Source organism: Rhinolophus hipposideros (genome assembly GCF_964194185.1).
Source record: "Rhinolophus hipposideros genome assembly, chromosome: 19".
NCBI lineage: Eukaryota > Metazoa > Chordata > Mammalia > Chiroptera > Rhinolophidae > Rhinolophus > Rhinolophus hipposideros.
In genome coordinates, this window is record NC_138065.1 from 39,898,904 (window position 1) to 39,920,676 (window position 21,773).

Here is a 21,773-nt window from a genome sequence, read left to right on the forward strand (position 1 = left end):
CACGGGATTGGAAAAGCAGGAAACATGCAGTCTGCATTGACGGAGGGGAAAACAAAGTTGATGTTCATAGAAACCTCTGCTGTCACTTCCAAGAGGCTCTCCAGTCTCTCATTCCAGTCCCTCCCTTCCCAAGTTCTGCTGGCCAGTGAGACACACAAGACCCTGGCAGAAAGTTGCTTCTATCATTAAATTAATGGTTTTAACACTATTGTGCCAGTTTTACGAATGCACTTACGTGCCCTGGATCCTGTACAATATCCTCAGCCTCCATTTCTGGAAATGATTTTATTCACACTCCCTCTTATTTTGGCTAAACCCTTCAATGCTGACCTAACCCCTTTATTCGGAATTTGCTGCCTGCCTCCTTTATCTTATTTGGTCTCATTTCTCAGACCCTGGCTTTCTATGCAGCACAGATTTCTTAACATTTAAGTTATGTCTATATTCACTCACATGGTATCTCTTGGGTAAGTCTCTGTTAGCAAAGTGACTTAAAACCTACCATTATTTAACTCAAATTCACATTCTTTATATTCCTTTCCACAGCTCAAAATTTATCTAGAGCAACAATCTGAATTAGATAATGAAACAATGCACAAATTAATTTGAAATGTAATGCTCTTGTCCCTTCTTTAGCATACCATGAACAGTCACTTCAAATTCCTTCCTGTGGTCTCCAGCAGTGTTTGTTGCTACACACCGATAAAGGCCTGTATCTGACACCTGAGCCCGGGCAATAACCAGTTTGCGTCCATTTAGTAAAATCTTGAATCCATCCCTTTCATCAATTAACTGGCCATCCTTCAGCCACCTACAGAAACAAGGCAAAAAGAAGTGTATATATATATATATATATATATATATATATATATATATATATATATATATACATATACATTTTAAATAACTGACTAAATTACTTGAATATAGTATATGGAAGTGTGATCAAACAATCTGGTGAACGCTGAGTCTGAGTGCCATCAAGGAGATGTTAATTGTATATTTTGACCTTGATGGAATTGTGCGAGCTGAATTTGTACCCAGGAACGCTACAGTGAACTCTGAATATTATAAGGGCTTATTAGAGCATTTGAATGACGTGCATAGAAAATGGTCTGAGACATGGGCAGTTTTATCCTCCATTATGACAACGCTCCATGTCACACATTGTTTCTGGTATGGCAATTTCTGTCAAATAAAACATTACGGTGAGTCCTCATTTACCTTATTCACCAGATCTGGCACCATGTGACTTCTGGCTCTTCCCCAAAGTCAAAATGACCATGAGAGGTAAATGTTTTGAATCAATCAGGATATCGAGACAGCCACAACAGTGCAACCAAAGACACTTACAAAAGAGGGCTTCCAGAACTGCTTCAGAAAGTGGCAAGAACGATGGGTAAGTGTATTTAAAGCGAGAGGGAGAATTTTGAGGGGGATTGATGTATCTTTTACTGTAATATATTTTTTTTATTTAAGCAGTCACTGTATCTTTTATCACATCTTGGTGTGTGTGTGTGAGAGTGTGTGTGTGTGTGTGTGTTATATCTCTTGGAGGAACTAGATTTATTTATATATTAGATTTTTATATACATATATAAATATATAAATTCTCAGTTGTGTTTTGGCCTAATTTCCTATTTACTCATTTTATGAAATAAATAGTAAATGAGGAAAAGAATAAAGAAAACCTGGCATAACACAGAAGTTTGCATATTGTTGGGACCTAGTAAATAAGTGTTGAGTTCTTCATTCTTCTATTAATGTTGGGCTACAAGACAAGGCAAATGCCCCTAAATATTATTTATACCAAATGCTTAAATAATGTTAACTAGCAAAATGAACATAATCTTAACATTATTTTTCATTTCTTATGAGTGAATCATTTTCCATATAGTTTTATAACACATTTTATTCCCTTAGTTGACTACACCTTTGCATATCCTGTAGTACTTTGGAAATGCAAGATAAGTATTCAAGAAATGCTTTGTGAATGAAGGAATGAGAATAAAGAATTGGTAAATATATATGTATGTTAACTCTATTTCCCTAACATGTCTGGTACATTTCTTTTTATTTAGTCATTCATTAAACATTTCAGTGCCTCGGGAAGATCTAACAGATACTGCCCAATAGTCTGTCTCTATGAACTGAAAATATAATTTCTAAGAGCATAAATGGAATTCCGCTAATTGAACAAATTTAAGGGCCCTGTGAGTATGAAGTGAAAGCCGCCTTGTATATAGAGTATGTCTTTTAAAAGAGGACTATAAAGAATATAACTTTCTACAACCACTTTTCAATGACACAGAACCTCTTTCAACACAGCTCTAAAACACTCAAACAAAGAAGTGGGCAGTACTTAGAAGACATACCAAAACCCTTACATGATAGTTGGTGGTGGAGAGCCTGTCACTTGACAATCTAGCTCCAGTAAGTTATTAACCATCACTATGAAGTAAGATCTTTCATCTCCTCCCTCTATAGCCGGCGGCACTGGAAAACAACAGAGATGTCGCTTGTAATGAAATATATACAAGAAAAAAAATGTGCCATCACTTTAAACAATACTAAGTCGCAGTTTAGAACGTTGGCAAGTGTCACAGTAATTTGGTACATGAAGGGGATTTGAAATGTGAAATACATATTACAATACACACTTGCCAGGATCGATAAATGTACTTTTTACATATTGTGGATTTTTCTCAATTAATCTAGCACTATGCTGCTGCTGGTGCCATCTAAATGGAAAGTTGACCCATACTTTATATGGCATATTTTCATAAGAATAAGAGAAAGGGACTTCTAAAATGGGGTCTCTCTTCAAAAGCCTTCAATTAATAAAGAAGTAGAGACTGGTGAGGTTGCAAGATGACCTCCGAAGACCCAGAGACTAGTTTCCTGTTGTGTGGCACAGTGCTCATGACAGAAGCCCATGTTATCACTCATTGTACTCAGATGTCGTCTTCTGAAGTAAAATGCACCTATGTCTTTACAAAGTACACCTATCAAGATCAGTGGACGATGTACGAGGGTTTTTAGATCTTGGTACTCTGGCGATAGCGAAATCTGTCGCTCAGGAATGTGCAGCCCGGAGCAGAACAGATAACTAAACCTTCTCTAAGATTATTTGATTATTTCATGGCCCCCAAAAAGCATTTAAGAAACTAGTCAGGTTTGGCTGTGAAACTGAGAATCCAGGTAACGACATCCTTATTTACCTAAGACATCAACTTCGTATTTGATTTCCTTCTCGCCTGCCACACTGGTAGCCACACATACATACTGTCCCCGATCCGCTTCGAGGGCACTCATAATTTCTAGTTTCTTCCCACCAGCTTCTATGCGAACATTGTCACTGGCTTTCACAGGTACCCCGTCTTTTAACCAGGTGAGAACTGGAGGAGGGTTGCCGGCAGCTTTACACTCCAGTGTTAGAGAATGAGCAACAACCACTTGCTTATTCAGAGGTACAGCCAGATCTCCTTCAATCATTGGAGGAACTAGAAAGAAAAAAAGTAATAATTCAGGTGCTTCTTTGAATCCTAATGAAATAAAGGTTTGTGTGTGTGTGTGTGTGTGTGTGTGTGTGTGTGTTTCTCACATAGTTTGACCAGAAACAACCTACAGGTCTTTCTCCTTCTAGGCTTTTGAGGAAAGAGGGTTCGCCTTCATGGTTCAACCAATCTGCGACTGTTCTTAATATTGTGGGATACTCGACACTATGGTTTACAAGAGGCAAACAGTTAAGTAATAATTATGTTACCTCCTCCATAAAAACCAAATGGTATGGTGGCCCCAAGTGCCATGGGTAAATGGTTGGCCAAATGAATGGACCACTTCTTGCTAACCGTAGCTTTTAAAAATATCTTTCCAAAACATGGGATACATTTTTCCAATTCCACCCCATGCATATTGAAAATGACCAAACCCACCAAGACTTTATTAGAGAAGAAACTGGAAGTTGGCAAATTAGAAAGCCTGGAAAGAAAGGTATATAATCCAAGCACGTATTTTTTTCCTTACCATAGACGTCCACATGGAGTGATTTTTCAGCAGTTCCAGCAACATTGGTTACGTGGCACGTATATGTTGCTGAATCAGAGACCTGTGCTCGAGGAATCTGGAGAAATTGCCCCTTATCAATATAAAGTGCTTGAGAGCTGGATATGATTGGCTGGCCATCCTTATACCAAGTAATGGTGGGCATAGGAAGTCCCCGTGTTTCACACTCCAGTTTAATTATGCTGTTGATCAATGCTGATATTTCTGTGGTGACATTCCCTCCTTTAATACTTGGTGGAACTACAAACAATTTCAGAACAGAAACAAGTCTTCTAAGCTTTAGTATCTGCATCAAAAACTTCAATGTTATAGATGTTTAAGTAATGCGTTTAATGTAAATACAAATTAAACATAATTAGGAAGTCTGTGACTTATCTACTGATAATTAATGGCCTGCTTTGTCAATCTTCATCACCCTCCTTTTGGGTTTCAGATTTCAGTAAAAGCAGAGTCACAGCGGTTTATTTAGATCTAATAGATTATATTATAGTTCTGAGAACATTATGTTTAACATACAAAGCAGAACAAAATAAAACCCCACTTAAAGTAAATATAATACATCTGAAATTAGACGAAGGGAAGAAAAATGTCAGATGTGGTACAACCTCATGCCCTCTCCCCCAAAAATACTAAAGGTCTAAGTGCTTGCAGAACCAGCTACTGGTCATAGCTGTGCAGTCTTTAACTTTTGCTTCTTACATTGTTTTTTTTGTTTTGTTTTTTGTTTTTTTGTTTTTTGGAACTGCCAAGACTTCATCCACTCAACTTTACTCATCTAATTGGGTACATATGTATCTTCCATAATTCTGCAACCACATGCCTGGCCTCTCACACCACATGATGACTCTGCTGCTGGAACAACTCAAGTGGCTCAGAACTGTTACAGATTCTGAACAATGGACATTCCAGGATTGCACTATAATTGCAACAATTTAAAAGAAATCAAATGGCATGCACTTGAACTTAGTGCCTTGACATTATTTTATTGCACTTTTATTTTAGAAGAGGTTATTTTGTGGAATGTTTTTCTTATGGTTGGAATAGGGTTATGGGTTTGGGGAAGATCACAGAGGTAAACTGCCATTCTCATCACATCACGGCAGGGGAACATACTATCAATATGATTATCACTGATGATGCTAACCTTGACAATCTGGTTGAGGTAGTTTTTGCCAGGTTTCCCCACTGTAGAGTTGCTCTCTTTTCCCCCTTTCTTCTGAAAGAAACCACTCTTACATATGGGGTAGGAAGCTATGTGCTACATCCTTGAGAGGGACATCATTTATTTGGAATTATTCTATATGGAAGATTTGTCTCTCCTCTCCAATTTATTTTCCAATCATTTATTTATATCAATATGAACTCGTGGAACTTTATTTTATACTTTGGGTTCTATTCTAACACTACATTATTTATTTTGTTCTTCAAATTGTTCCAGTTTTGGCCATTGGAAGCTATTTCGTCTGGCTCCTAGGACCCTATGGCATAGCCATGTTCTTTTATAATGTTTAGCACTTCCTTATTTTCTGGCCCTACTCCATGCTCCAGGCTCATCTTGCATATTTTCTGCCCCAGCCCTAGAATGAACCGTTTCTCCAAGAAGCCCTGGTTCCTTTTAGTGGAGAATGATGTTAGACAACATTAAGTAGAATCACAATGATCATGACTGACCTATTGAGTGTCATTCCTTTCTATTGTGTAATTCTTTATGGCTGCAACACAATATTCTTGTGTTTTCCTTATGGTTCTGTGCCTAAAAAGTAAAATGACTTTGCCAATCACCTTCCTCAGGGGATATTGAGAATTTTAGTGAAATGAGGGTTACATAACTCTGGTGGGGACTTAGTAGGGAAAAAATAGCAGCATAATATAAGACATTTAAAATACTACAACGTGATTAGGATAAATACCAAGATGGACTGAAAACAGAACAACTGAGTTGGCATATCATCAGCTACATTCTGCGTCATGCATCTCTACTCTTTTAAGAGGATTATTTTTTTTTTTTGCACCTTAAAGGATATAAACGTTTGAGTTATGTATAGATTAAGCAATTATAAAATTTTTGACCTGTTAGGTGAGATGCTATGAAAACCACTAGACCACTTGAAGAAATCCATACGTACTGGTAAAATGCATTAAAATTGGATTAACATTCTAGCTTAAAACACATGAAGACAGGCTCTTCCTTCTAAAGCAAGTAGCACTCCAAATTATTCAGTATGAATAAAAGAGCAGTTAACATCAGAGTAAACCCGGCTTTTCTATTTATACTGAGAACTGATAATAAAATACATAAGAAAGTCATACTTACTGTACACCGTCAGTTTTATATCCTTGACTTGTTTGCCAGCTGCATTAGACACAGTGCACTGGTAACGCCCCTTGTCACTTCTTCGTGCATTTTTTAAATGTAAAACTTGTCCTCTGTCTAGAAGTTCAATATTGGGATCTCCCAAAAATAAAGGCCTAGAAAATACAAAATTGTATTCCATGGGTCTATTTTTATTTTCCTGTGTTTTCTTTCTTCTTAATCACAACAAAAATCATTAAGTCATCTGAGGTTAAAAATATGAATCAAAGTTGAATTTTATAGTATAAATCTAAAAAATATATATAATGATGTGATTAGCACTCCCATTCAGAACAATGGAATTAGTAAACAACTTTACTAATGAAAGTTAGATAATTATCACTTTGAAATGAAACGTTTCTTCATTTCAAACTTAAATTGTTGAAGAATATTAATAGAAACCCAGTAGTGTCATTATTTGCTTCACTCATTCATCCCTTTTTCTTTTTCTTCTTCTGGGCTGTTTGTTTGTTTGTTTTTGGTTTGCATAGCCATAATTTCTACCATCACTTAGAAAAGAAAAACTAAGAGTATAGGAGCTTCACTAGGACAACCAATATTAATTTTAATCCAATGTCATTATAATACCTGGAAAAGTATTCACAAGGGAATGAATGATTATTACTTCCTAAAGGCATTGCTCGTGCCAACTTTTCCAAAAAGTAGACATTGTAATAAATATAACTGCTTTTATAACCATGAGGACTGAAAGATATTTATGCCTACAGATATTTATGCTCACACATAGTGATCAAAGAAGTCTTTTTCTACTATCCAGTTATTTAATAACTACTATTAATATATAATACTCTCTTTATATAATAGGCAGCAGCTTTATTTAATACTTGAAACACCATCGTTTTTGAAGTCTATGATCTCCCAGCAGTCATGCCTTTAAAATTCATTTATCTTCTTTTAGGAAGACCCATAGCTAGTTTTTAAAAAGTTGCAGTGACGTGGCAACATGATAAATAATTAGACGCACAGTTATATTAATAAATCAGAAGTCATATTACAAGATTAAACAGAAACATATAATTTTCTATAGTAGCATTTTTTACTATTCTTGGTATCACATTTTATATAAAGTTCTCAAAAGCTTAGAGAATAAAGTACCTCAGTTAAATGCATTTTAAGTGTTTAAAGGAAGTGAATAAGTGGTAATGGAATGTTATTTAAACTGAAGTAATTTTAAAACTTTTATTGATTGCTAATTAAGCAAGTAACATAAAAATTTAAACAGAAAAGCGTTATAATAAGAAAAGTTCTCCTTGGCTTATTATCCCTAATGTGAGCCTTTTCTCTAGACTTCTCACCATTGTAGTGTGATTGGTATTCTTCCACATGTTTTTCTAAACATTTTCACCCATAAACATACTTCCAAAGGAATTGAAAGTTTGTATACATAAGTGATGCTGTCATTGCTCTATTTTCTTTTTACTCAACAATAGCTATGGAGATACTTTTGGTACATATAGTTTGATCTTCCTCTTTTTAATTGCTGCACAGTGTTTCATAATACCACCTTGCCATAAGTTACCTACCTGTTCTCTTTACTCACTTTTCACCTTTCTGCCATCACAAAGTTGCAGGGAATATTACCATCCAAGCTTTGCTTTGGACACCCATGACTACTTCCCGCTCCCAGATCTTGAAAGTGTAATTGCTACATTACAGTATATGAGCATTCAAATTTTAATAGATATCAACAAACTGCCTTTCAGAGAACTAATGTACATTCTCCCATCAGAGTACGACATCCCGATTTCCCACACTAGCCAACACTTGATAGTTTCAACCCCTTTTTTTTCTGCCAATCTGACCTGTGAAAAACAAAATTGTATTATTTTTGTTTACACTCTGCAAATTACTGAGGGTGACCACTTTTTAATACAAGTATTGCTTAACTATGTATTTTTAATTGCCTATTCATACCCTCCATACATTTTCTACGTTGTAGTTTGTCTTTCTTATTGATTTGTTAAAAGTTTGCATATAATCCTTTATTTCATACACTGCACATCTTTACCCTTTGCTACTTAGGTCTTGCACTGCTGCTCTCAGAAACTATAATACATGAACTGTGACCATGCTGTGAGAAATAAGTTCTCACGAGCAATATCAGTATGGGCAAACCTCAGCGGTCCTTGAACTTAAAGTCTGGGAAACATCTAATTGCTCTTCTGTGTTGGTTCCTTTTTGTCCATATATAGAACTAACCTTAAGTATTCATCTTGTTGTCATAAACATATTTTCTTTTTTAATCATTCAAACAATTCTGTACGAAGGCAAAATTATGTCTTTGGACCTTGCATTTTTCATTCTTAGCCTAGGGACAGATTATTTACTGTATAACACATTTGAGCTTCTCTATGTTTCTAAAATACATTCTCAGCAATTATAAAGAGCTTTGCAATTCATAAGGATGAAAGGTATTACAAGACTTTGAGACCATTTTTTGAGCAATATTGGTTTTTCTTCACATTCATTGAATAATACTCTGGTGAAATAATTAAGAGGGAGAAAATCCACATGCATTTACACATTTATTTCCTGTTTATTGGACTCTTGCTAGAAATACAGAAAATATACTCACTTGCCGTCTTTGAACCAGCCAATAACTGGGAAGGGAGTACCTTTGACCTGGCATTCAAGGGTGGTGTCATGGTTGAGGACAACTGAGATTTCACTTGGGGAGTTGGCACCTATTATGGTAGGTGGGACTGGAACAAAGACATTTTATCATGAGAATCTATGACTTAGCGAAAAGAGTAGGGGGAAGGAGAGTAGATAATCAGTGATTTCTATAGCAGTTCAACAAGATCTTATTTTTAAAAATATCACACAATAATCCATTTTCATATCACATCTATGGAACCAAATGTTAAATTTAAACATAGGAACACACTCATGAAAGACTGGATAGCAGGACAATTATCGGAAAGAATTATGGTAGTATAGAACTCATTTTGCTCATTTTGAGGAGTATTAGAATATTAGTGAGCAGTGACGCTCATATAATACAATTTATTACTGCTACACATTTTAGATAATGAATGACATAATTGATGTCAATCATATAATGTTCAAATTGTACATATTACACCATAGCACTGTTTGAAACATATTACTCTTGTCTCTTTTAAAGGGCTCCTGTGTTAAAATTGGATATGATATATAATGTTGACTATGTTAATTTTTATTTTTGGAATTATCAAGCATACTGAAGAGCTCCTGTATGCCTTCCTGACCTTGCAATCCTCTCCTTCACATCATGTTAAGGTGCTTGGTCTTCGTGTTCAGAACAATGACCAACCACTACAGGGTTTCAGTAGGGGAAGGGTGTGATCAGATCAGCTAAGACCACACTAGCGGTTAAATGAAGAGTGGATTCCAGTGGCAAAGAGTGGATGAAGGGGAGCAGTTAGGAGGCTATTACATTAATTCATGTAGAAATAATATTTTCACAGTGGAAATGGAAAGGACAAAAAATGTAAAATGGAATTAGGAAGTTGACGTAAGAAGATGTAGATTTAAGGGGTCAGGGACAGGGAGGTAGGAAGAGTGAGTGCTAGGTCCTGGCAGAAGCAAATAGCTGGATGGAGGTGCCATCTCTATGACAGGCATCACTGAGGTGACCAGGATAGACATTCATTGAGACCTTTCTGTTTGCTATACCACTAAGATATTCAAGTCCAGGGTCTGTGGAGAAGATTAGCTATAAATCACTAGAATTCAGAGAAGTCTGAGCTGGAGATAAAAATTTAGGAGTCATCAGCACATAGAAAGAATTCCAAATAAATGAGTGCCAAGAGAAATAATGCCCATGAGATTAATGATAGAGATGATTACTTAGTTTTTATAGCCTATACTTAAAGATAATAATGGTAATTTTGGTAGAAGACATGCAAAGTACTGCAGGGTTTGAGAAGACAAATGAGAGGGACTATTTTTATGATATAGCAGTTCATGCATGGTAATTTTAATGCAGCATTATTCCTAGACCTCACTGCCACCCCTATGCCCATTTTGATGTGCAAAATACTGAAAAGAGAGGAAGTCATTTTATTACAATGTAAACTTATATAATCTTATATAATCAAATATATAATCTTATATAAACTTATATAATCAAACATAATCTCACACATTCTAAAGTTTTAAATTTATGATTACCATTAAAAAATTAAAAATGTTTCATACCCCAATTTATTACAGCTACTAGCCACTCCCAGAATTCTCCCCCCCCCCATTAATTAGATTCAGGGCTGAGGTGATTTCGTCACAATAATTAATTAGAATGCAGGGGAAGGTGGATTTTCTACCTTCCCTAGTTCAAGTACAATCTGGCAGCTTCAGGAGATGTTGATAGCATCAGTGAATTTTACTTTGTATCATCATAAATAGTTACTACCCAGAGAATTTTCTGCCAGCCTAAATGGAGAAGTTGATGAAAGTAGTAATTTACTATTTTATGTACAAAATAGACCAAATAACCATAGACTTCACTGCATGATGACAATAAATCCCTTTACACTTTCTATGTCATATGGCTTCTTTTAACCATTATTAAAGACAAAAATAACGATAGAGTGATACGAATGATATTTCTCCTATCAACTTTTTATCTCTTTACTCTTTCAGTCAGCTCTGTCCTATGTAAGGAATGCATCTGAATTGTAGTTTTTTACAAGCATGTTTTCCTCACCTAGCACATCGATGTTAAAATACTTCTGCGAGGTGCCTGCCACATTCAATGCTTTGCAGGAATATCTTCCTGCATCCTCTGGAGTGGCTCTGAAGAGCTTTAATATCTTCCCATTGTTCACAATCTGAACAGTGCTGCTTTCGGTCACCTTTAAAGGCCAAAACGGTCAGTGTTATTTCCAGTCCTAATAAAAATGCATAATTAAAATCGAAGTAAAATTTTGACATTATTAAGAAGTCACAACTGAATGATTCATTTGAGAGGCAGAGGTGAAGAAAGATGTAGATTTGGATGTCTCCACTTACCTGGACATCATCTTTGTACCACATAATGATGGGAGATGGAGTACCTTCAACTTCACACAAGAGATTGGTCAGCTGATTGACCAGCACAGACACGTTTGTTACTTGGTCTTTATCTTTAATTACTGGAGGGACTGCAAAAACAGAGGAACCATGGCTAGATAATTTTATTGCTGGTCATATTTAAGCATGTGCCATAAGATAAAGTGAAAAGTCTTCACCAATATGTTTTTAAGTAAACCTTATTGAATTTTTTCTTTAATTATTATTTCAGAGTTTGGAATTAAGGATAAACTTAAGGATAAATTTAAAGGGGAACCTATGTATTCCACATACCACTTAAAATACAAACTCCTGGGGTCTTAATAAGTCACATGGGGCTCATTACTTTCCTGATGGGAATGAATATTGCCCAGTGTCTATGAAAGTCAATATCCATCCAATTTTAAAAAGCACATATCCTTTGACAAAATGACAAATGTATAAGATTTTCACTGAAGTGTTATAATAACAAAGAATTGGTAATAACCTAAATGCTTACTATTAATAGAGAAAGGTCAAGAAAATCACGGTACAACCATAGAGTGGAATGCTATGTAGGTATATATAAGAGCTAGGAATATTAAACAATCCCCAAGATAGAATTTTTTTTTTTTTTAGTGAAACAGACAAGGTGCAGAGTAATGGATATAATGTTCTACTATATGTGTACCTTTTTATACATAAAAAAGGATAAACTATATATTCATATTTCCTTGCATATGCATAAATATCTCTGGGAAGACACACACACACACACAGGCATGCACTCACACACATACATACAAAGCTAATACTTTCTTTCCCCCTAGGAAGGATAAGTACAGATGGCTCAGCTCAGGGTCATGAGACTTTTGACTATGTATCTTTTTCTACCATTTGAATTTTTAATGTTATAAAGTCGCAATAAAGATTTACATAAAATTTTAAATCAAATCAATCAGTAAATAAATGTGATCAGATCACCTGTTTTCTGTTTGATAACATTTCTATTCATTTTAATATTAAATAATACTACATTGAGAGAATACCATATATAATTTGAAAATGTCACATATTCAATTATGTGATTTTAGCATTTTTATCTATGTTTACCATGTACTTTGAGGTTATATTTTTTTTCGGTGGTCCCAGCTTCATTGATTGCCACACAGATGTACTCCCCATTGTCATATGGTGTAACAGAAGCAATAACCAACAAAGTGCCATCTTCCAAGATAGAAACACCGGGCTCTCGGCCTGTCAGCTCTCTACCATTTCGCAACCATTTGATGGTCGGTTTGGGGGTACCTAAACAAGAAATTAAAGTCTTGTGATAGTTACAACAAAATTAGAAACCACTATTAAGTATGTAAGTATATTAAGGAGAAATAAATTTTTTTCTTATGTCCGTAATTTGTACCCTAATGTACAATGCTACTTTTTAAGATATGTCTCCTGGCATGGAATTTTAAAGAGATAATGGTATTTAACACTTCTAATTCCTGATTAGTTTTAAGAGACCTGTGGCCTCTAGCATAGAGTTTGATCAGAGTTGTTTCATAGAGATATTCAGATGATAGTAAGCAAAGCAAAGCATTTTCTTGAGTGAGTTCATGGAAAATGACTATGTTAATCACAAGGACTAGATGTAGGGAGAGTTTTTTGGCTGAAAATAAAGGAAGAGCAAAAATATGATACTATCATAGGAACACAGCATGAAGATTCCCAACCAAATAGAATGCATAAATGATGTAAAAAAATTGAGCTTTATAATTCACATTTCAAATAGGCCTGATATAGTGGAGATGAAGAACTTTTACTATCCACAGGTCTCCTGGAAATCTCATGCTGTTAAACAATAAGACAATAGAATAATTTTTGACATTTTATGCTGAAAAGAAATTTGAGAAAGCAGTGAGCAGAATTAATTTCTTACATTTATTTATGACCAACAGAACAAATGAAAGTGATGTGCTCGTGAGTACAAGTGATAAAACCATCCTAAAGTACATAATGAGCCGATGGACATATTGGAAATAGACAAACATTAACTCTGTACTGAGAATGTTTATTTAGGAAACAATGTGTCAGGCACTATTATAGGTACTTTAAAATTTATTTCATCCTATAAAGATATAACGAAAGTACATTAAATAAAATTAATTATTGCAAAAGACATCGTTAACCATTTTATATTAAAGGATAATAAAAATATTAAAGAATGGTCATACAATCAAAGACAAGTACAAAAAAATGGCAGGAAAATACAGAATGTGTCATTAAGGCTAAACTCAAATTGAGTTATAAAAGTGAAAGGACAATTGAGTTATAAAAGGACTTATAAAAGTGACTATGAACGATATATTTATGAGAAAACTAAATTTAAAAATTTGGCCTATTTCATCGTGCTGATGGTAAGACACGGACTGGTGAGAATGAGAAGGTTAAACTGATGGACCGCAGTTGTCTATATTGTCAAGGAAAAAAGAGCTGTGGCAGCCCACTCATTCTTTTATGGATTTCAGACTCCTCAATTTATATTTATATTTGTTGAGTTAATAAATGAAAAATTTATATTTGTTGAGTTAATAAATGAAAAAAAAAACACAAATGAGCAAGCAAAGAAATAAGTTACATTATCTTTAATTTATAAACGGCAGAATAGCCATTGACAAGGTGAAATTCACAAAAGGAAGCCAAAACAGCTTGAAAAAGGGAAGTCCAAGCCAGCTTAGAAGTTAGGGATCCAAGTAGAAAGCAAGGAACAATACAGACCACTGGCAGGGGGCTAGCCACAGGGAGTGCCCACATATTTCCATGAACTTAAACCCTTCCAAAGGTTTCCTCTCCATGCTGTGCCTCCCTCCCTCCCTGGCTCTGGGAATAGTTACTGATACTTCTTTTGATATCTGAAAAGTTTGTTATAGTTATCTTTTAAGCTAGTAGAAAATAATCACTGGTGAGAACTACTGTTGAGAGATGCAAAATCTTGTTCCGGAAGCAGGCAGCCATGAGGACCTTCACTAGGGCTGTGTCCAAGAACAACTGCTAAGAGGCACATGTGGGGGCGCTAATACAACCAGCTGTATGGGCCCTCCTCATGGTTAGGGAAAGAATACTGCTTGGTTTTTCCAGAACTGCTACAAACCCATTTGAGTCATTGCAGATAAATGCACATGTGACCGAGAGGATGTTCTTAACTACCTCCTGAGCATCCAGAATAAGGGTAATAGCGACAGTGCCTCTCACATTCCCCTGAGGAGAGATAATAACAATCTTTGGCCAGGAAACATGGCGGATAGAAAACCCAGAAACTCAGGGAAAGAGGGGACTTGAATAAGCCTCTGAAAGCCAAGTTATAACCCGGCTCTAGAATTCACAGCACAGGGTAAATCTAAGAAAGGAGGTTTTCAGAAGAGAAGTATCCAGAACAAATAAGGGGCAGTCTTCATTTATACTTCTTACTGAGCAAGATAAATGTGGAATATCTTGAATAGCACTAGTTGCCACATTTTAAAGAGAAATCTTTTCAAAATGGAATGAACTAAGAAGTGACAGGAAAGAGTGTGAACTACATGGAAAACATACTAGATGAGGCAAGTTTGAGAGAATGTCAGGTCTTTCCATGGAAGATAATTCAATTCCTGGGAGGGAATGTTACCTCTTCAGAGGGCTGTTATTGGAAAGTGGGATTAATTTCTATTAGGCCCAAATGTAATAACAAGGACTTACAAGTAGAATTTTATAAAAATGATTGTTTGAGCTCAATACAGAATTCGAGGACACTGTAACATCACACCAATGTCTGTATGTCTGAGTTTTACATACCTTTTGCGGGACATGGAAATGCAATGCGCTGATTGGCCACTCTTTCTTGGAACGGAGTGTTATATGGAGGTTCTAGATCTTCCAGTGTAGGCGGTTCTATTAGAAAAATAAATGCATTATCACAGGCGATCCTTGGGAAATATCACTCCATGAAGCATCATCAACCACCTACACAGTGAGTTGCTATCATTCCTGATTCTTCTTTTAAATACAACTCATATTTCTAACTGCCAGATATTTCTACCTAGATATGATCCAGGGATCTAAAACTCCAAATGTCCCCCCAAAACTCAGTATTTCATGCTTCCTACAATCCTGTTTGGTTTCCGCTGTTCCTTCAGTCAAGGCATTATGTTCTACCTGGTGTTTCTTAGAACGTTCTCCCTTACTCCTGACTTCCACATCAAATCAGTCACATAGTGCCACATATGTTCACATATCTGTATTTTCCTCTCTATCCTTAGGCCCCCACTTATTTCAAGCCCTACTTTCTCTTGCCAGAACTATTTCAATAAGCTTCTTATAGGTGTTCTTTTCTCAAACATGTGTCTATTTGGATTCATATTCTACAGAGTCCTCACAATATTCTCTCTGAACCACAAGTCTCATCGTATGGCTTTCCTGATTAAAATAATTACTTTTATTCATTTTGGCTGTAGGATAAAATTTCACACCTGCTCTTTCTCCAGTGTATCCAAATTCTCTGAACAGCCTCACCATCCATTTCATGAGTAAATTGGGGAGTCATTCCATCTCTTTCACTCCCCATATATAACCTGTCACCATTTCCTAATGATTTCCTCTCCTAAATATTTTCTCCCCAAGTCAAGCTATCATTACCCTTCTTTCCCTTCTATCCATACCCTTCTTTCCTCAAGTCCAACTATCATTGTCTTTTGCCTGAGCAACTTCAAGTTTCCAGCTGTTTCCCCTCAACTTCTCTAGCCAAATTATTCTGTTCCTAAAAAGTGACCTTTTAAAATCCCAATCTGATGCATCACTTCCCTAGTAATAAGGCCTCTAAGTCTTTTCATTGCACTTAGGAAAAAGTCTAAACACCTTAATCTCGGTTCCTAGGTCTTGGATAATCTGGTTCATGATTATGTGTCCAACTTTACCCCGTATCATTTAGCACTCATTCTGGAATGCAGCCATCTGGCTTTTATTAGTTAATTTATTATTTACCCCAGTGTATACAAATATCACATTCCCTCCTCTTCATATTCTATGACCTGGAAGGTTCCCCCACACCATCCTACTGCATCCTTGCCCATCACCTAACATACTTCTACCCATTCTTCAAATCTCATCTGGCATGTTCCTACCCTAAGGAAGGCTTCTTTGATTTATCTTTCTGTTAAAATCTCATATAGCCCTTTCTACCATTTCATGATGGCACTAATCAATTTGTTGTAATTATGAAATTATTTTATAATGTCTATCTTCCTATTAAACCATAAATGTAAGCACTCAATGAAGTTTGCTGAGTGAATGAATGAACTGGACAAGCTCTCCAACAATGTCCTAGCCATCCATCCACAAAGAATTGCGATGTGCCAGGTACGAAATACAAAGCATTCTGCTAAGTACGATACCTGTTTCTCTCTCTTCTTCTTGCCTCTGCACTGGTATTCTCTCTGACTAGGAAGGCTCTTCCCCTTGATTTTCACATGGTTGGTTCCTTCTGGTCAACAAGATCTCACCCTAAATATGATCTCCTCAGAGGAGTCCAACCTGATCATCTAAAGTAGTCAATTGCTGGGAGCATCACCCTATTTTAATTTTTCTACCCAGCACGTCTCACGATCTTCATTTGTTATTCATTTGTTTGCTCGCTTTCTGCCTACTCACAGTAGAACAGCTCATAAAAGCAGGCACTCTGCCTTTGTCACTACTTTGTCCTCACTGCCTAGAACATGACAGACACCTGGCAGGAGCTTGATAAATATTTGTAGCTTGAAGGAATAAACAAGGCTGACATCACTAGAGAGAACAATGGACCTAGATTTCCTAGGGAACAATATTGAGGGCACCCAACCACTAAGATGCAAAATCCTGCTCCAACCAACTCTGCCCACAGTTTCTTCCAAACCAAATACAGCGAGTGGGGCACTTATCTAAGATTGTTTCCATCATCTACATTACCCATGGCAATTTCATTTTCAAAAGTAAACATACAAAAATGGATGTAGGTTTAGTAACAGAATGGTTTCGTTTCTTTCTGGAATGGTTCTCCTTTCAAAGTTAAGTAAAGGAGTCATAAAAGTTACATAGAAATCTTCTGAAAGTGATCCAAGACTATATTTTGTATAGATTTGAGAACTTTTTCCCACTCCCACCCCCACCATACATATATTTTCCCATGCCAAAATCACCTTGGACATGAAGTGTGATTTCCGTCTCATCACTGCCTGCAATGTTGGTCGCAACACATGTATATATGCCGGCATCTGAGAGCGTGGCTTGATTGATGCTTAACGTTCCATCTGGATAGCTAATATGCTGCCCTCCATCAACCAGCACGGCACTTCCACCTCTAAACCAGGTGATTACAGGAAGAGGTGTCCCTTGAGCATTGCATGGAATGTCCGCTCTTTGACCAACTTGGACTTTCATAAGTTTAGGGCCACGTTGTATCTTTGGAGGAACTAGAAACAACTGAGCATTACTAATCCAATTTTTAAAAAAATTCCTTCCTTTTCTCACTTTAAATGAGAGCCCTTTACCATGAGGCAGCATGAGACGGTAGAACTATATCACGATTGAACCCAGGCCACTCACTGTGTGATGTTGGGCAAGTTAGTAAATTTCCTGAGGCCTGCTTTCTTGACAGTCCAAGCAAAATAACCTCTTCAATACCAGTACAATGCAAGGATGATGGGAAATAATGAATACAAAATTCCTCATTCGAAACTTGAAGAAGAGCAAGCATTTCAAAACGTTAGGTTTCGTTTAACTTACAAACAACTTAAGATTTAAAACCCTCTTAAAAGGCCATCCAGATAATTTCTATAATATAAGAGAGTAAAACAAAAAGCACTTCTCTCTGTGTGTTCTTAGATTTTGTAGTTTTTGTGGAACGTTTAGCCAGACAGTAAGAAAAGTTTCTCATAAAAGCCTTTGCTAATTTCATAGAAAAAAATCAAGATAAGTCTCTATTATTTCTCTTTATTTACCTTCCTCTAGAAATTTAAATGAAATCATTTATCAAAAAACTGGCAAGCATTATTGGTTTCCATGGGCATTCACTGTGTGCTAAAGAATCAAATTGATTCACAAGGATATAATTAGGATTTACGTATCTTATATCCCTAACGAGCCCTCCTCAGTCCTTTCTTTTAAACTTAATATTTAGCCAATACTTTCTGCAGGTTGTCACTGACAACTTTATAAGGTTGATAGTATTATTGTCATTATTTTATAAAAGAGAAAACTAAAGATAAGAGAGGTTACTAATATGCCTAACGCCCTAGAGCTAGTAAACAAAGACCTCTCCTCAGATTTCAAATCTCATGATCAATAAGATTAATCTGAGAGTGAAGTCAGGTCAATATTATCAGAGGAAATTTCTTACGATATTTCAATATCTGGCACCTATACAATGTCTGGCTTAGAGTACGTACTCACCAAATACATATTGGTTGAATAAATAATTGGACAGACTATGATAAATTGAGAGAATAAAACAGACTAACTAGAGAGTTTTAAAGCAAAGAATCCTAGGAAGCAGAATGTTTTCAGTTTAAACAATGAAAATGACCATTTAAGTACTATTAAATTCTCCCTTCAGAACACATATTCACATCTACAGAAATCTACCCATCTAAACAAATTTTTATTACTGTACATCAACAATAGTCAGTAATGTGGACATCTAGCAAAATTGAGATCCTAAATTTTAGTATCGTTCATTTGAGGGAAAAGGGGAGAGTTGTTTATAGAAGTAAGATAAACTTTTCAGAGTAAATAAAGGAAAATCATGTCTCAGATTTTAGGAAACTTTTTTCTAATTACTCTACACGCATTTTGGAAGTTAACCTACAAAAACACTGGGAGGATGGATTTCCCTTTGCCCAGTACACAGATATCTGTGCCTTCATTTCAAAACTCACCATGAACATTTAATTTAACGGACTGAGTGACGTTCCCAGCAATGTTTGTGGCAACGCAAAGATACATCCCACTATCTGAAACGCGGGTCTCAGTGATCTTCATTGAACCAGAAGGTAGGAATGTGTGTCTAAAATAAAGAAACCACATAGGAGACTATAGAACATGAGAACTTAAATATCCCGTGTGCATTGTGAAATTACTACCGTCCAAGCAGTTTTTGAAACAACTCTCCCATTTCAAGGTCATTTCTATACACTTTAAAAGCCAGTTTAGGGCCGGCCCGGTGGCTCAGGTGGTTAGAGCTCAGTGCTCCTAACTCCAAAGGCTGCTGGTTCGATTCCCACATGGGCCAGTGGGCTCTCAACCACGAGGTTGCCAGTTCCATTCCTTGACTCCCGCAAGGGATGGTGGGCAGCGCCCCCTGCAACTAAGATTGAACACGGCACCTTGAGCTGAGCGGCTGCTGAGCTCCCGGATGGCTCAGTTGGTTGGAGTGCATCCTCTCAACCACATTAGGTTTCCGGTTCGACTCCCACAAGGGATGGTGGGCTGCGCACTCTGCAACTAGCAATGGCAACTGGACCTGGAGCTGAGCTGCGCCCCCCACAACTAAGACTGAAAGGACAACAACTTGAAGCTGAATGGCACCCTCCACAACTAAGACTGAAAGGACAACAACTTGACTAGGAAAAAAAAAAAGCCAGTTTAATTTCATAATTATCTTGTGTATTCTGTATGATGTTCTTGAAAATACAAAATCAGCGTTCTCTTTCCTTTAAATCTAATCTAATGGTCTGAAACCATCAAATTGTGCATCTCTCTGCTTTATTAAATTGCAAGTACAAAGCAAATGTATACTTTAGTAAATTTTAAATATATTTTGAATACTTTATTGTTCTTTCTAAAAAACTTCATTAAAAAATTTAGCACGTTAAAATAAAGGCAAAAGGAGATACATATGTATGTAATTCTCAAATATATATTGAATATATTCCTTGTATAGAAAAATAATATAGTGGGGTGAATCAGACCTACACATAAAAATGCCATTATATTAATTGCATTAAAATAGCTTTAAGGGGGGGGCAGGTAGACCTTCATAATATCAAGAATTTCTTAGAAAACTAAGAAAAATAAAGTGTGCTGCTGTCCTAGACACAGACAAATGGGTAAATAGTTAAGCATAAAGACACCCTCCCAAAAGAATTAAGCATATATAAGAACTCAACAAGTACTATGCCATATCAGAGGTGATATTACAAAAAGCTAGGAAAGGATTGGCTATTCAAAAATGGTTCTGGGTAACTGACTCACCACATGGGAAAAATAAATACATAAAATTAGAGCACTACTTAATACAATGCACAACATAAAAATTCATATGAAACCTCACCTTTATCTGTAATATGGAATTTCTTTTGTATAAAAATATTCAAAGCAAATATTTTTCCAAAGGAATAGTAAAATTATGTAAAGTAGTCCTTACTTGTTTATTTTTTCCTCAGCAGTGGTAGTGGAAACTATAGCAGTGTGAATTTGTAGCTTCATAACAAGTCTAACAGACAGTAGCTAGAAACTATAATTCTTATTTCACCAGTAACTTATGGCAGGATATTGAGTTAAAACAGTAATTACTACCATTTCTTCATAACTAGAGACAGGGGCTGTGGAATATACGTACATTATCTTATATAATCCTTCAGGTAAGTATTATTCCCATTTCATAAAGAAGACATCTGAGGTTCAGAGAGAGCCACTGGAAAAAATTGCCGAAAGATTCAGGCAAGTTTTATTTAAGGGGCAGAGTAAATCCTTTCCTAGCTTTTTGTAATATCACCTCTGATATTGCATAGTACTTGTTGAGTTCTTCTTATATATGCTTAATTCTTTTGGGAGGGTGTCTTTATGCTTAACTATTTACCCATTTGTGTGTGTCTAGGACATTTAAGTGGCAACAAAGTTTCTGCTCTTAGAGGCTCTGGCATTCTGCTTTCCATGTCACTTAACCTATCAAATTATTGTCTCAGGGGCTCTTCATTTGTCTAAGGGTTTCATCAAGATTTTTACAAACCCATCTAATGATGTCACATTCTAGACATTCGAGTACCTATTGTGTTTTGTTCTCCTATGGGATTAATGGAATTTTATGTGTAACATGCACTTTGTGTTAACATGAGTCAATGTAAACACATGTTCCATCTTAACAACTACCTTGTAAGATACACCCATGGAAAATTATAGCAAAGCCTAGTGTTAGCATTTGTGATAGTAAAGAATGATTTGGAAGGCATATATATTTTCTATAGGCTCGAATGTATGTGTGAATTACCTCAAATTCAAAAGTTATTTTTTGAAACATTTAAAAATCTGAGTAGGCACAACT

The 21,773-nt window shown here is 36.1% G+C and overlaps 1 protein-coding gene across 1 annotated transcript in view; it reads right to left on the reverse strand.

Annotated features, from left to right (window-relative positions):
• HMCN1 (hemicentin 1) overlaps positions 1-21,773 on the reverse strand; it is a 398,907-nt gene that overhangs the window by 156,515 nt on the left and 220,619 nt on the right. Inside the window, exons 23-34 of the mRNA XM_081026514.1 lie at positions 19,390-19,517; positions 17,653-17,925; positions 15,278-15,373; positions 12,563-12,757; positions 11,432-11,562; positions 11,127-11,274; positions 9,015-9,141; positions 6,380-6,534; positions 4,027-4,305; positions 3,222-3,503; positions 2,388-2,496; positions 642-811 (exon numbers count right to left, since the gene is read on the reverse strand). Of these exons, the coding sequence (XP_080882640.1) occupies positions 642-811; positions 2,388-2,496; positions 3,222-3,503; positions 4,027-4,305; positions 6,380-6,534; positions 9,015-9,141; positions 11,127-11,274; positions 11,432-11,562; positions 12,563-12,757; positions 15,278-15,373; positions 17,653-17,925; positions 19,390-19,517 (2,093 nt within the window). The remainder of the gene's footprint in view (positions 1-641; positions 812-2,387; positions 2,497-3,221; positions 3,504-4,026; positions 4,306-6,379; positions 6,535-9,014; positions 9,142-11,126; positions 11,275-11,431; positions 11,563-12,562; positions 12,758-15,277; positions 15,374-17,652; positions 17,926-19,389; positions 19,518-21,773) is intronic.